The 14,354-nt window shown below is 33.4% G+C and overlaps 1 protein-coding gene across 1 annotated transcript; it reads right to left on the bottom strand.

Moving 5' to 3' along the window:
* Positions 1 to 2,681: 2,681 nt before the first annotated feature.
* On the bottom strand, positions 2,682 to 9,022 carry LOC111368502 (digalactosyldiacylglycerol synthase 1, chloroplastic-like). Its single transcript, XM_022989772.1, has 7 exons — positions 8,301 to 9,022; positions 7,396 to 7,428; positions 6,967 to 7,054; positions 5,174 to 5,658; positions 4,290 to 4,556; positions 3,831 to 4,180; positions 2,682 to 3,392 (listed from the first exon to the last, which is right to left on the bottom strand). Exons 1-7 carry the CDS (start codon positions 8,955 to 8,957, stop codon positions 2,861 to 2,863), a joined length of 2,412 nt encoding a protein of 803 aa, XP_022845540.1. The 5' UTR covers positions 8,958 to 9,022; the 3' UTR covers positions 2,682 to 2,860.
* Positions 9,023 to 14,354: the final 5,332 nt, after the last annotated feature.

Raw genomic sequence — 14,354 nt, 5'->3', positions numbered from 1 at the left:
TGATATAGGTTGGTAGAAGGAGACACCCCCAAGGACGAGCAAGGCAGATCACAGCAAACTGATGCAAGGCCATCGACCTTCATAGGGCGTTCTACCACTACACCCAGGGAGCGCTCTACCACTACGTCTAGGGAGCGCTCTACCACTACGTCTAGGGAGCACTCTACCACAACCCCCAAAGGGCGCTCTACCGCTACCCAAATAAATCATTCTACCACTAAGCGAAATCTTCAACGGGAATGATATCCTTTGTCCAAACACTTAGCCATAAAACCTTTAACGAATCGACAAGGTTACATGGCCGCTGATACGGGTACAATCTTCAGACGGGAAGTTAAGGACTCATCACTCAGAACGTGGCTGTAGTGGGAATATCATCGTGGGACACGTGGCATCACAACCGCCCAGCGGTTACCTAGTGCCTAATATCTATAAATACCCCCGGATGAGACACAGGTAAGGGATGATTTTTTTAGCTCCCATTCTCATTTTTAGCCATCTGATTTCCAAATATATTCTTTCCAAGTCTGAAAACTAATTCTCACGCCGGAGGTAAAACGGGGGAGAAAGCCCCGCCTTCATTTTTCAGGTCTTGCATACTTGACGGAGTGGTGGAAACGCCAAACATTACCGGGTAAATAGAAGGGTGTTGAATCACCGCCTTTCAAAGAGGATCTATTTCTATTATAAGCAAGCATGTAATTCAACAAGAAATTTCTATCTCAAGTCGAAACTAACATGTCTTTTATAAAATAGAAACATCAATTAACACCAATTGTTCGACAAATAATTCTTTACACTTTCATATTTTCACCTTTTTGACAACTCTACATATATTTCAATACACTTTATTCTCTTAAGTCTTGGCAAACTTAATTTCATTATGATTTTACCTAAATGCTCAAAAGTGACGAGTAAATAAACATTCATATTATATTGTATAAGATACAAGAAACTGGATCGAATTGAATTAAGAAAAATATGGTCGATAAATAATTTGTGAACTATTTTCGTTCCATCTATTGCATCCAAAACTGATATAATATTAAATGGTTCATCACTAGCTTCCCTCATGTGAAAATAGATGTCTAGATCTTGAGGGGTTCAGTGCGTGTAGACAATCATAGCTACATACATTAATAAAATCCTTTTTAAATATAATTTAATTATAATACCGTGCCATGCATGCATCTTTCAGTCACTTGCTTAATCAAATAATTAATCTAAATCGCAATAATTAAATACTGTATTTTACCATAAAAGCAATAAAAAGATGGTACTTTACCAAGTAATTAAACGGAAAAAAAGGAATCCCAATAAATAAAAAGGAGAAGATTGTACACAACATAAAAGACAATCCTTTTTTACCCCCCTCTTTCTTAGGGTCTATTAGATAGTGGTGATGAGAATTGATTTTTTTATTGTTAGAAAGAAAAGTGATTTGTGAGTAAGAAAATAAAAAATGACGACTGGAATAATAAAATAATATTAAAAAAATTGAATTTTTTAGATGAAAAATTGCTACCAAATGAAGACTTAATCTTACACTTCTGCATAATTGAGCATATCAAATATAAATGAATTACCAAATTGTCAAGAATAAAAATGTCGATTTTTACCGCCAGGGGAAGAGTTCATACTTAAGCTCAACGTCTTTCTGTAATCAAATCTAATTCTATATAATCTCTGACATGAACTTCAAGAACAGTGATAATTACTTAAATAGTAAAGTAAATTTTCTAAATCTTTTTCATAAACTAATTGTGAAAATTAGTCACTAAATTAGCCTCCCGTTGATATTATTTACTATTTAGTCGGTGAGTTTGGAACCGTGGAGATATCACCATGGTCCATGGACTAACAAATGAACCATAACTTAAAAACCATCCTAATCCAATAAGATTGAACTGATTTTGGTCACTCTTTAACAAAATTTCTTCACTCATCACCTGTAAACAACTAGTTTACAAAATAATAATAATAATAATAATAATAATAATAATAATAATAAGAATAATAATAATAAAATAATAATAAAATTTGATGCACCAACACATACCCGTGTTAGATATGCCGACACACAATTTTTTAAAGAAGTACCAATATGACACATAAAATTCTTTATTTATATAGTATAAATTTAATTTTATACTTGTTAATAATTTCTCATTATAATATTTTCAATATGAGTACATATTTATTATTTATAAATAACTTTGAGTTAAAAATATATAATATTTTTAATAAAAAAATGAAAAATGCCTGTAGTTGAGTGTTCGAGAAGTGTCCATATCAACACGTATCGGACACGGACACGGACACGAACACGAACACGAACACGAACACGCTAGCTAAATTGAAGTGTCCATCCTACGAAGCCTACATAAAATGCAAATAACAAACACAAGCCTAATAGAATCAAAATAGGAAGCTCATTTGAAGAAACAATGAACATAATATAATCACAAAAATAGATTCATACAACATACCAAAATTTACTAAAAACTAAAATTTAACTTATTATTCGTTGTTTGTTTGATCAACATATGCTATGTGGGCCCAGTTTTCCCTTCATAGAACAGGATGGAATTAGGGGGAGAGAGACGAAAATATTTGGTGGTGTGAGAGTGCTCGACAACTAAACAAGTTACCAATGAAGCTTTACAACTACATTCTAGATATGCTGCTATAAACTCTCACTTGGTAATTTGCATTTCATTTCATAACTACATATTTCTAGCTCCAAGGCAAAACAAAATCGTAATAAGCATCATCACATTGACCTCAAACCAACACACCTTAAATATGTCACAACTCTATATTACATTATGCAAATAATGATTTACAAGTTAGTATCTACCTACCAGCCATATACAGGGTTCTCCACCTGAGGAGGCAGGAGATGAAGATCTTTGCTATGCTGCTTATCATAGTCCCTTGTTCCGGGTATTGCCCCAGTACACAACCTTAGGAACTCATTACCAGTGAAACAGTAATGTGCAAATGCCAATCCTCCATCGACCATTTCTGCCAAGTCGGGCATTGAGCCAGATTTTGTGATTGCCATTTTGCCGCTTCTACGTGAATCTCCTAGACTTGCATTATTCAAAACCTTGTCAAGTTCGGAGTATTCCATAAATCTCTGGGTGGCTGCTTCCCATGAAAGGTTGTATCTTTGTTCAGGGGTAAGTGGCTGAGGTTCATTCGCCATTGCTTGTTTTACTTTTTCTATGAAGTCTTCTGGTGTTTTGTAAGTCAAACAATTGGGGAATGCACTGAAGAACTCATTTGATGGGTGATCAGCACAGACCACAAATTTTCCCATCGCAAGGGCCTCGGCAGTAGCAGTGCAGAGCACATCACTGACACTGGGATTTATGAAGATTTTGTAACTGCAGGCAAAGAAACATAAGTCAAAAGACAGGAAATAAAAAGGAACTAAATGTGCTTATAGGACCCCTTTCCTGAAAAGTCAATGACAGCACCAAAAAGATGGCCACTGAGAAGAAGTTGTGCTCACTGCTCAGTGCTTTTAATTGAAATTTGTTATCTTGATAGAGAAGATCAAACAACGATATAAAAATTTGATAAACAATTTCATATACCAGCAATTCAGGTGAAATTTTTATCTAAATATACATGGTGTGTTGCAGAGAAAATTGCTGACGGCTTGTATGGTAACATTGATTAGATAGTTTATGACAGTATAAAGAAAGAAAGAAAAACTAAAATCCAGTTCATTGTAATGTCCAAATATAGTCGAGTACTACATATCAACATGCAAAAATGGTTTTGATTACCCAAGAGGAGGAAAAAAAATTTATGCTTACCCGTGAAGAGAATCATCTGCATGGTCTCTGCCTTTCATAAATTGCAGATTCAGATTCAGCCTTTTTGCAGTGCTCTGAACATCATGAGCATCCTCTCCGTTACCATACACATCCAAGTTGAAGCCATCAAGGTCTTTTTTGCGCTTTGCTAACAAATCTATTAATTCTCTATACCCTTTTGCCCAAACCATCTTGCCTAAGAAATACGCTCCTTTGGAAAAAGAAGGCTGCCCGCGCTCCTTCTCTGCTGCTACTTTCTCTCCAATCTTTAAGAACTTAGGATTTACACCATGAACATTGCAAATCTCGGACTTTGGTAAGTTCTGCGTAGCGGCAGAAAGGCGGAGGACCTACACAGAACAATGAGCAATGTAATTATTGACAAAATCAGAGATGTTGATCAGTTGTGATACAATCAAAATATAGTCAGAACATGAATGCTCAGAGATTAACCAATACCTTGTCGCAGTATGCTCTTGAAACCAAATTGTTTATATGTTTCACAAGAAAAGCTTGAAGGGCCCCATTCTTTTCCCTCTTGATGTATTCCAAGTAATTTGTGTGAACAATACCCACAACATGGTTGAATTTATCAGTCCAGCGTTTACCATGATGGTACCAATTCAAATGTTCTGGTTCTTCTAGGATTGCAATGTCAGCATCCTTTGATGGAATAAGCTTAGTAGTGTCTCCAGCAGGAATAATACTTCGCCTGGCTTTTGAGAACTGAAAAGGGAAAATAATAATGATGAAAAATGCATCAGATATCTAAACACCTCTCTCCACATATAGGAAGTAAAATCCGGAAATACCGACGAGATATTTAATCTTGTCCCCTCTTACTGTTTGTTCGAATTACACTATCATAGCAATAATCGCATTACATCTTAAAGAAAGTGAACAAGTCTCGTTAGATCATATTCACAATCATGTTTAGTGTCTGTTTGCCCCCTTTAAAATTATAAATTATTTGCTACAATATCATTCTCTACCACACATTCACACAATAAAATATTCTACACACAAATCAATGAAGTTTCTTTATTTTTTAACCATACATTCTCCAAAAAATACTATACACAACTCTTTAATTTCCCAAATGATGGGTGACAAATAGGGGCTTAACTTCATTGTGTACAATACAATTATACAGTCCCTTTAACCTAAAATTTGGCCAACCTAATATAATTAAGATTGAAAAATCCAAAACATAAGTTTCAAAAAAACGTAGTACAAAAGGATAATTAAGTGAAATAAGGCCATATGAATCTCACCAGGTACAGTTGAATTCTTGGACAGAAAAATAACAACATTATATAGCAATTTATTTGTTAAGAAGCTACCTTTCCAGGGTAAAATGATATCTTGAAGTCAGCCTTAAAGCCAACTCTTTCCTCAAGCCAACTTCGTATATAAGATTCCTGTTCTTCTGGTGAGCTAAAAGTAAGATTATTGGGATAAACAAGCTCTTGATCTGATCTACAAAGCCATGGAACCAAAAGCGTGACGTTCTGTTTAGCAGATTTTGCTAAATATGCTGCTCGGAACAGTGGATTTACAGCTGTTCCTGTCATCCAAGGAAGACTGGCGGTGGTAACGATGGCCACGTGCCTTTTTTTTTCTGACACATCATGTTTAGCAAAGTCACTCCAAAAACCGCCTTCATAACAGTGCCCAGTACTTTGGAGAACACTGGCTATCCTTAAATCTAACTCATCACTGATGTTCTCACTTTCAACAATAGAAGATTCTCCCGCAGGTACGGAACGCTGTAGAAGTTGACTCTTGCGTTTGCTGCACAAGCTTTCCACAATCTTGTCTGATATGCCTGCCACAAAAATATAAAAAGTATTGAGCTCAGCAGGTTATCTTACTAGTACATTACTATAGACAATTATATCCTACACGCAGTTAAAGCCAGGAAACAAGAAACTTAAGTACTTACTTCAGGGTTATTATTGCTTAAAGCAACCTTAACTCACTCAAATCTCACTAAGAACCTCTCAGCCCCCCCAAACATCTCAGGAAAATCACCAGACTAGTTAAATATTATTGGGCTATGTTTCTTAGGATGAAAGTACCATGGTTCCAGCCTTTAATTCGTTTTGGGACAAAAATAGGGAAACCTATCGCAAGGCTCATTTTACGAAAACAATTGAAGCCCAATTACCTCTTTTGAGATAAGGAATCATTTCTAGGACAAGGTTAGAAACAAAATGACACAATAAACATGTACCACCCCTTCACGATTCCCAATCACTGGACCTACCCCACCTGTGAAACACCACCTCATCATCTACTTTTTGCTCAAATTTTCCAGTTTCGGTTGCCTTCAAAAAGGCTCTTATGTAGCTAATTGGATCTCTTTTTTATTTGAGTAACCTAGTGCTAAGTACCAGTCTAGGTGGCATTCAAGTGTCATTAATCGATAGATCATTTAAAAGTAGGAAGTCACCATTGGTGCTACATAGCATTAATCTTTTAATTTGTCAAAATTTTTCTGTATCAAAGGGGCAGGGCCGATAAAATTATGATAGACCCAGAAAACATCAATTAATTGCAACATGGCTACCCAGACGGGGAACAAGATGTGTCCAAAATTATTCAAAATAATTCGTGGTTGGCTATATGAATCATTTTTCATTGTTTCATCTACCAAAAGATCCAGTGAATCAAATACTTTGCAACCACATCAAGCCATGTTTATATTGGTCTACATCTCCCTCTAGTAACTTGGTCTATTGTTCTCACAACCTTCTTTTAGGTCTACAAATAGATGCACCAACCACCTATGTTGTTATTTCCTTATTTATCATCCATTAGTGCAACCTCCACTTGTTAACACATATTCTAATAGATGCTACCACAGTGGAGAGCAAAAAAAAAAAAAAAATTAAATAAATTTATGTGTGTGTGTGTGTGTGTGTGTGTGTGAATATATATATATATGAATCAGAGTAAAAGAAGAGTTTAGAAGCATTATTAACACCAAATTCTTTATTTCCATATCTTGACAGGTGAAATCATATAACATTATTAACTAGCAAAGAAAAAGAAGTCAATTCTTTTAGGAACTTTGTGGGGATTTTTCACATTAACTCTACACCAAGAACGGAACTTTGTTATAACCACGTACCTTTGTCAATGCCAAGTTGGTCCAGAAATGGGCTAGATTGCCTAACTAAACATGCCAGTAGTTCTGGCACATCGAAAGGTGGAACTTCCTGCATCAAGTACAGAAAATATTTAGTGAAGTGCTAGTAGCAGGCATGACATATTTCCACAGATTGGCTTTATGGGCAGTATAGATAACTGCATATGATTGACAATTTTTTACATACAGGCTGCCCCCATTAGTTCCTTTTAGCGCTACTCATCCAAAAAATAATAATAATAATAATAAATAAATAAATAAAATACTTGATTTACTTTTGATCTTTACATTAAGATTTGATCGTTAACTAAAAACCTTCTCATCGCTTCAGCTAGTCAAAAAGTTACAAGATGCAGCATCCACATCTAAAAATATCAAACAAGCATAAATTAAATTAAAAGGTGCACCAACCTTTGAATCATTTGGATCCCTGTAAATTGATTTCTGCAAAATCAAATAATTAAAAAAGAAGTATAAGTCAAGTTATAAACTTAAAGGTCGACAAAAGTTAATAAATAACTCATAATGAAGACGTTTATAATATATTAGCAATTACAGATAGGCATCCAACAAGTTAAAAAACTATATCATCAAAGAGGATAGACCCATTCAATTGCCAGTTAAAGCTGTGACCAGAAAACATTGTTAAAGATACACTAAGAGAGATGACATTTGTTTTGCTGTAGTAACTGAGAAGAATAAAAAAAAAATTCCTGATTTCAAAGTCAACCACATCATTTAGTGCATCCCAAAGAATCAGGATGCACATTCACTTAACCAAATTGTTTCAACTGATTGAAAATTTTAACTTGATAATTACATGTTTATTTTAGTTTCATGAACAGTACCTTAAAACCACCTGATAGTAGCTTATGCCAACATGAAGAGCATAAATCCTAATTCATCTATACTCATGCGTTCATCATCTATATTCCTGGCGGAAAATGAAACATTATCGAAAAGGGTGTTCTAGAAGAAACTTCTGTTAGAATTTCTAATCCAATGATTTGCAGCTGGAAACGCCGTTTATGAAGCAAGAAGTTTTTACGAGTCAAATACAAGGCTTAAAATTCCATGTTTCTCAACTTGGTTCTCTTGCAAATGAAGAAGAAGTGAATGGCCATATCATGTTCAGACACAATCTCCCATTCTTATCAAACTTTAACAAGAACTAAATCTGGAATAGTAACAGATAACCGAACTACTAACCTAAAACTTCAATTAAAAAAATTCAGTCTTGACCATGTCAAAATTTTATATCAAATTACTCATAAATAAAAGAAGACATGGAACTGAAAGAATCAGAAAATGCATACCAGACTTGACTTGAATTTCTCCACAAATTCACTGTTCTTAATCCCCTCGAAAAATTCACTGGAGCTCTTGTGCTCCAATTCCCTGAGCCTGGACTTAAACGCCCTTATCGGCTCCCAAAATTCCCTAAATTGCCCTTCCTCTCTTTCCCGCTCCTTATATCTCACCCTCCTCCAACTCCTGAAACTCACCCTCTCATTCTCCTCTTCCTCATCCTCGACCTCCGCAACAATTGCGTTCTTGATGGCAGACAAATTGATCTTAATCTGCGGCCGCGGGTACAACTTGAAGTCTGGAGACGAATACGCCCTCCGAAATTCCGACAATTTCGGCTGAATCTTTCTGACAAAGTCAATTTCCGCTGGCAGAGGGTGATTAAGAGTGGCAGAGGCTGTAATTGTAGGAACGCTGAAGGGTGATTTCGAAGCGGAGTGAAGGAAATTCTCGAGTTCTCTATCGGCTAGGTTTTTGAACGAGTTGGCGCGGTTCTTGAGCAGCTGGAGATCGGCGTCGGCTGATGAGCGAACCTCGCGCCAGCCTTTGGATATGAAGGAGAACGCTTTCTCTGCAGCCACGATCGAGCTCGAACTGGAGTTCGATCCGGCTGACGGCGTTTTTGAAGACGCCGCCCGCACCTCCGGCGGCTTAAAACTTATCATTGATCGTTAAATTTTTCTGTATTTTAGGGCTGCTGAATTTTCCGATGAAATGGGGGGAATGGTAAGGGACTCGTGGATTTTAACGGCTAAGATGTCTGAATTAATTGTTTCAATGGTCACTTCATTTAGGTTCACTTATTCTATTGCTGAACAAAGTTTAAAATATTAAGTTTTAGCCATTGAATTTAGGTCTATATTTTCGATTTTTCATTAAAATTTAAAATATCGAATTTTGATCACTAAATTTTGAAAAATATTGTAGATTATTTACTAGCATAACTTTCGTCTGAAACCTCTAACAAAATTGGTGACGTGGTTAACGTAATGCAGCGTGGAGTCCGGTTATACAATTAAATTCTGTGATGGTAAAATTTTGACCATTAAATTTTGAAAAATGTCTTTTATGGCTCACTAAACTTTGATGTCGTCGAATTTTGGCCACTAAATTTTGAAAAATTTTGACCACTAAATTTTGAAAAACGTCTTCTATTGCTTATTATAAGTTTAGATTTAACTATACATCTATCAATAAAATATTTCACACGTAATTAAAAAAAATGAACTTTTAACCGCACATTTTTCAAAAATCGCTATTTAGAAACTCAACCATATTAAAGTTCAGTAGTCAAAATTTGATCATCTCAAAATTTAGTGAGTATGGTCGAGTTTTAGCAACAAAACTTTAAAAAATCTGTTCTATGGTTCATAATAATTTTGGATTTAATTAAAATTCGTTGTTAAAATTTGGATTTAATTTTATTTAACAACAAAAAAATTCATTGTGTGTTTCGTTGTAAAATTTAAATATTATGATGAAAATAGCTTCAAATTCTTTTTAAAAAAATTAAATTTAAATTTAACTATGTGTAATTGGGTAGTCATTCCTAATGGTATAGACAATGTTTGTGAAGCTATGCAACGGAAGTGACTATTAATTGCAATTAAACACACAATATATTTACCGCAAAAATTAAATTAAATTCAAATTTTTTTAACAACAAATTTTAGCCTCTGTTTGATGGCATTATTTAAAAAAAAAAAAAGAATTTTATACATGGTGATTTGTTGGAGAATACGTGATTAAAAAGTTGAGAAAATTTTGAGTTTACGTGTATGTTAAATCCAAATTTATAGCGAGCAGTAAAAGGCATTTTTAAAAGTTTAGTGGCCAAAGTTTGACATTTTTCAAAGTTCGGTAACCAAAATTCGACCACCTCAAAATTTAGTAAGCAATAAAAGACATTTTTTAAAGTTTAGTAGTCAAAATTAGATCATCTCAAAGTTTAACAATGTTATGGGGCGTCACGTGTGCATTCCCTTAGCCACATCACCAATTCTGTTAGAAGTTATAGATGAAAGTTATGTTAATGAGTAACTTACAACATTTTTTAAAATTTAGTAACCAAAATTCGACGTTTTAAATTTTAGTAAATAATCGAAGATATAGATCTAATTCAATGATCAAAACTCAAGATTTTAAATTTTCAGTAATCAATAAAAAATATGGATCTAAATTCGGTGGTCATTGGAACAATTAGCTCAAGATTTCGATGTTGCCTTTACTATAAAACTTTCGGCAAGCGCAATAAATATGTAAATAAATAAATAAGGTGAGGGAGGGTGACACGTGGGATGGATCCTCAGATTCTGGGGAGCCGACGTGGTTAGAGTCACGTGACGTGATAACAAAATGGCATCGGTGATTGGGGGGTGTCTTGTTTTGTGATGATAATTACAACTTGCACCTTGTTCCCGAGACTTCCACAAAGTTCTTTACCCAATGGAAAATTGCACCTGTGGTCCAAACTATTTACAGAGTTACAACTTCGTCTAATTCTTTATTTTTATCATTTTGCAGGTCATCGATAATTTATTATTTTGTTAGATTGTTGATTTCCATTATCTAATTCCAGCAATGGGAATGGATAAGCTATGAAGGATTTGATCCAATTGAATAGAATAGATGAAGTCCATAGTTGATAACTGAAAATCCTACAAAGGTTATGCGTTTGCGAAATTGTCCACATAATATATATAAAAAAAGAATTGAAATGAAGTTTCACTTCAATATTGATGGCCAATTGCTACTCTCAATTCAATTATGAAAATGTTCACCTATTAATTTTTCATTTAAAGGCCTTCTTAAAAAATAAAATGTACAATCAAGAAATACTTCTTCATCTTCTTTCTCTTGGCTCCTAACTCTAGTCATATCACCAATCTCGTGTGTCCTCGCACCACTCCCTACATCCTACATTGCAGGCACCATGTTTCATACATCGTGGACGGCTGATAATGATATTTAGTACGTGCATATGTGCTTTGAGTTGCAAAGACTTGAATAAATTGCACGGGTATCTAGAAACAAAATTAAATGTGCTTGTCAAACTAGCAAACCCAATTCAATCAATGTTGCTTAAGTTAGGCTTAATATCTATGGATTATACAACACAACACGGCTTGTGTGAAAGTGATTTTTTTAAGAATGTATAATGTGATTAGGCCTTGTTTGAGTCCTGTTATTTTCTTATTAAAATGAAAAATATGATCGTTATCCGTTATATCAAGTCATCATATTTGACTTTTTATCTTTTGTGTGAAATTCATAATAACTATATTTTTCATTCTTATTTTTATAATAATGTGGTTCAAATAGAGGCTAGCGTCCTGTTAAAAAAGTAAAATATGATTGAAAATGTGTTTGGAGGAAAATGTCAATTGAAATAATCACTCTAAAAGAAGGGATCAATTGTGTCAGAGTTGTGCACCGTAGGTTCAGAATATTCTGGAGAGAGGAATATCCATAGAAATTGGCAGACAGCCTACAAAATTGCGTCGAAATGACCTAAACGCGTTTTGTTTGTCGGCCATAACACGACTACATCACTTGCACGCGACCAAAAAGTTTTTTCGCGTTTTTGCAACTTTTCGTTTTCCCCCTTTCTTTTACTCGCCCAAAATATGTTTTGACTACGAGAAAAGTTGCTTTTAAAATAATAATAATAATAATAATAATAATAATAATAATAATAATAATAAGTGAAGATTTATTTTTTTAAATCCAAGTTATATTGAAAATTAAACTTAAAATAAGTTTAACTTATGACAAAATATACTCGTAATCTTTACCTTGCTAATTTAATATGAAGCATGTATATATCTCTAGTTTTATTGATATCATAGGGACATAAATCCTAGGCAACCTATGACGTGTTAATTTTTAAATTAGTGTCAGATACCAATGAAAATATGGACATGTTTGTTAGTGATTTTGAAAATTGATTTTTTGATTATTAGGAGAAAAGTGTAGGCTACCTGTGAAAGAAGAAGTCAAATATGACGACTGAAATAGTAAAATAACGGTCAAAAAATCTATTTTTGGGAGGTTAAAAATCACTCCCTAATGGGCATATGTCATTGTTCGATCTTCATTATTTTCGAAATATATTTTTCCCCCATTCTTTCCAATCACACATTTTTTAATTAAATAATATTACACTCAAATCTAAAATATTTCTTTATTTTTTTAACCACACATTTTTCATCAATTTATTATTTCAAAATACAATTTTAGCCAAAAATGGGGCTTAAACGGGGAAGAAATAGTAATACTTAATAAAAGATTAAGAACTTAAAATTTTAGCGGTTGTCCGATAAATTTTTTGATAAAAATTGATAATTGAGAGATTGAAAAATTATGGGTTTCATAATTATAATTGATTATAATTAAAATTAATTATTGATTTTGACCTCAAATTTTTTATTTTTTATTTTTAAACAATTTTTAAAACTTTCTTGACCGTAGCAACGTGGACTCGGATAATTCGTTTCTTGTTGTCTTGTTGCTTTCAACTGAATGGCCAAAACAAAAATCCCAGTACAATTAATCTCAAACCCCGTTACTGTTTGGGATAACTTATTTCAATATTTTATAAACATATTTTATTCACATGCACGATAATAATTTTTTATTAAATTCAAATACAATGGACGATATAGTTTCTAAAAAATGAGTAGCCTATTTAAAATAATAGAAAAAGAATTATTTAGAAACAATGCTAAGAAAGATTATTAACTTAGTATGTCTCACACATAGTCATTTGTCAATTTAGCTTTTGTGTAGGAAACCAAAACAAGTTGACATCTTTGAAAGCTATCGTCTTTCTTCAAATATATCAAGTGGTCAATTGTTATCTCTTTAACTTATTTGGGAACTAGTGAAAGTACGCACGATCCATTTTGTTTGATGGAGCTTTCACCATGCTTTTGGGATTCAATTACAATCACAAAATACACAAATTATGAAAGTCACATATCTTTTAATTTTCTTTAAATTGCACTTGTCACCTCGCCTTGATTGCACGTGTAAAGTGGGATGGTGGCTTGTGAAGAAATCTGAGCCATCCAACAAAGAATTATGCTATTTGTGCAAATTAGGTTGATAAATTTGGTTTACAAATTATGTTTTGACAACATCTAAGTCAATAGTTTTTGAATTTAATTTCTATATCTTTTATTAGCATAATAATTGTCACCTCGTTACCCTTTGAGACCTTTAAAATTTAAATATGATGTATTCTTCGAGCTTGATTAGTTCATTTGAATTTGATATCGTGAATCTTCACTTTTCTAGTTTTGTTAAACAATCAATTACGTCTAATTTGCCATAACATTGATATGTAATTGACTCCCAATACAAATAGTTGGATATACACAAGTCATCACTAATATCATTGATAAATACGCAACAATGACATTAGTATTATTTAATAATAAAAGGAAAAAAAAAAGGACATTTTACTCTATTTTTCACCAAAAAAAAAAAAGAAAATAAGATAAGAGAAAAAAAAAAAATGAATGGAATGTGTGCCGCGTGAAATTCTTGACTGGAATCCCAAGTTGTTGATACGGAACAATGTAATTGGATAGTGGACTTATCTGGAGCTCAAGCGGCGACTTATCTGATCCAGATCCGTTTTCACGTTTTGAGCAATTATTTTCTATATATAACTCTATTTTTAGAGCTTGAAACATCTTTTATATAAATTTAGCTCTTCATTATATTTTATATTACATTAGACAAATTATAATAATAAAATCATTGTATTTTTTTCTCCATATTTTAGTGAAATCTATTTTTCTCCGTAATTATCTTGTTCTCGAGTTTATGATCAATTACATCATATTATGCCATAAATATATTATTCTCTTTCTCACCTATTATCACAGCAAATAACTATTCAAGCAATCCGTTATCTTTTTTGTTGTTTATAACAATTGGTATCGGAACTAAGTTTTCATTAATAAGGAGATTTTGATTTTGGGATGTCAATCATGAAGTATGATATTCTGCTTTTGAATCGCAACACAAAATTTTCATTGTGACAAGTAAAGATG

This window comes from Olea europaea, chromosome 2 (genome assembly GCF_002742605.1).
Source record: "Olea europaea var. sylvestris chromosome 2, O_europaea_v1, whole genome shotgun sequence".
Lineage (NCBI taxonomy): Eukaryota > Viridiplantae > Streptophyta > Magnoliopsida > Lamiales > Oleaceae > Olea > Olea europaea.
Note: the sequence above shows the minus strand (reverse complement) of the source record. Positions and strands in the feature narration are given on the sequence as shown.

Excerpts from the sequence above, each read along its gene's own strand:
- LOC111368502 (XM_022989772.1), bottom strand. The coding sequence starts at position 8,957 with ATGATAAGTTTTAAGCCGCCGGAGGTGCGGGCGGCGTCTTCAAAAACG. Across the intron at positions 5,659-6,966 it reads CCAACTTGGCATTGACAAAG|GCATATCAGACAAGATTGTG; the intron begins GTACGTGGTTAT and ends TTTTTGTGGCAG. Across the intron at positions 4,181-4,289 it reads CAAGAGCATACTGCGACAAG|GTCCTCCGCCTTTCTGCCGC; the intron begins GTATTGGTTAAT and ends TGTTCTGTGTAG.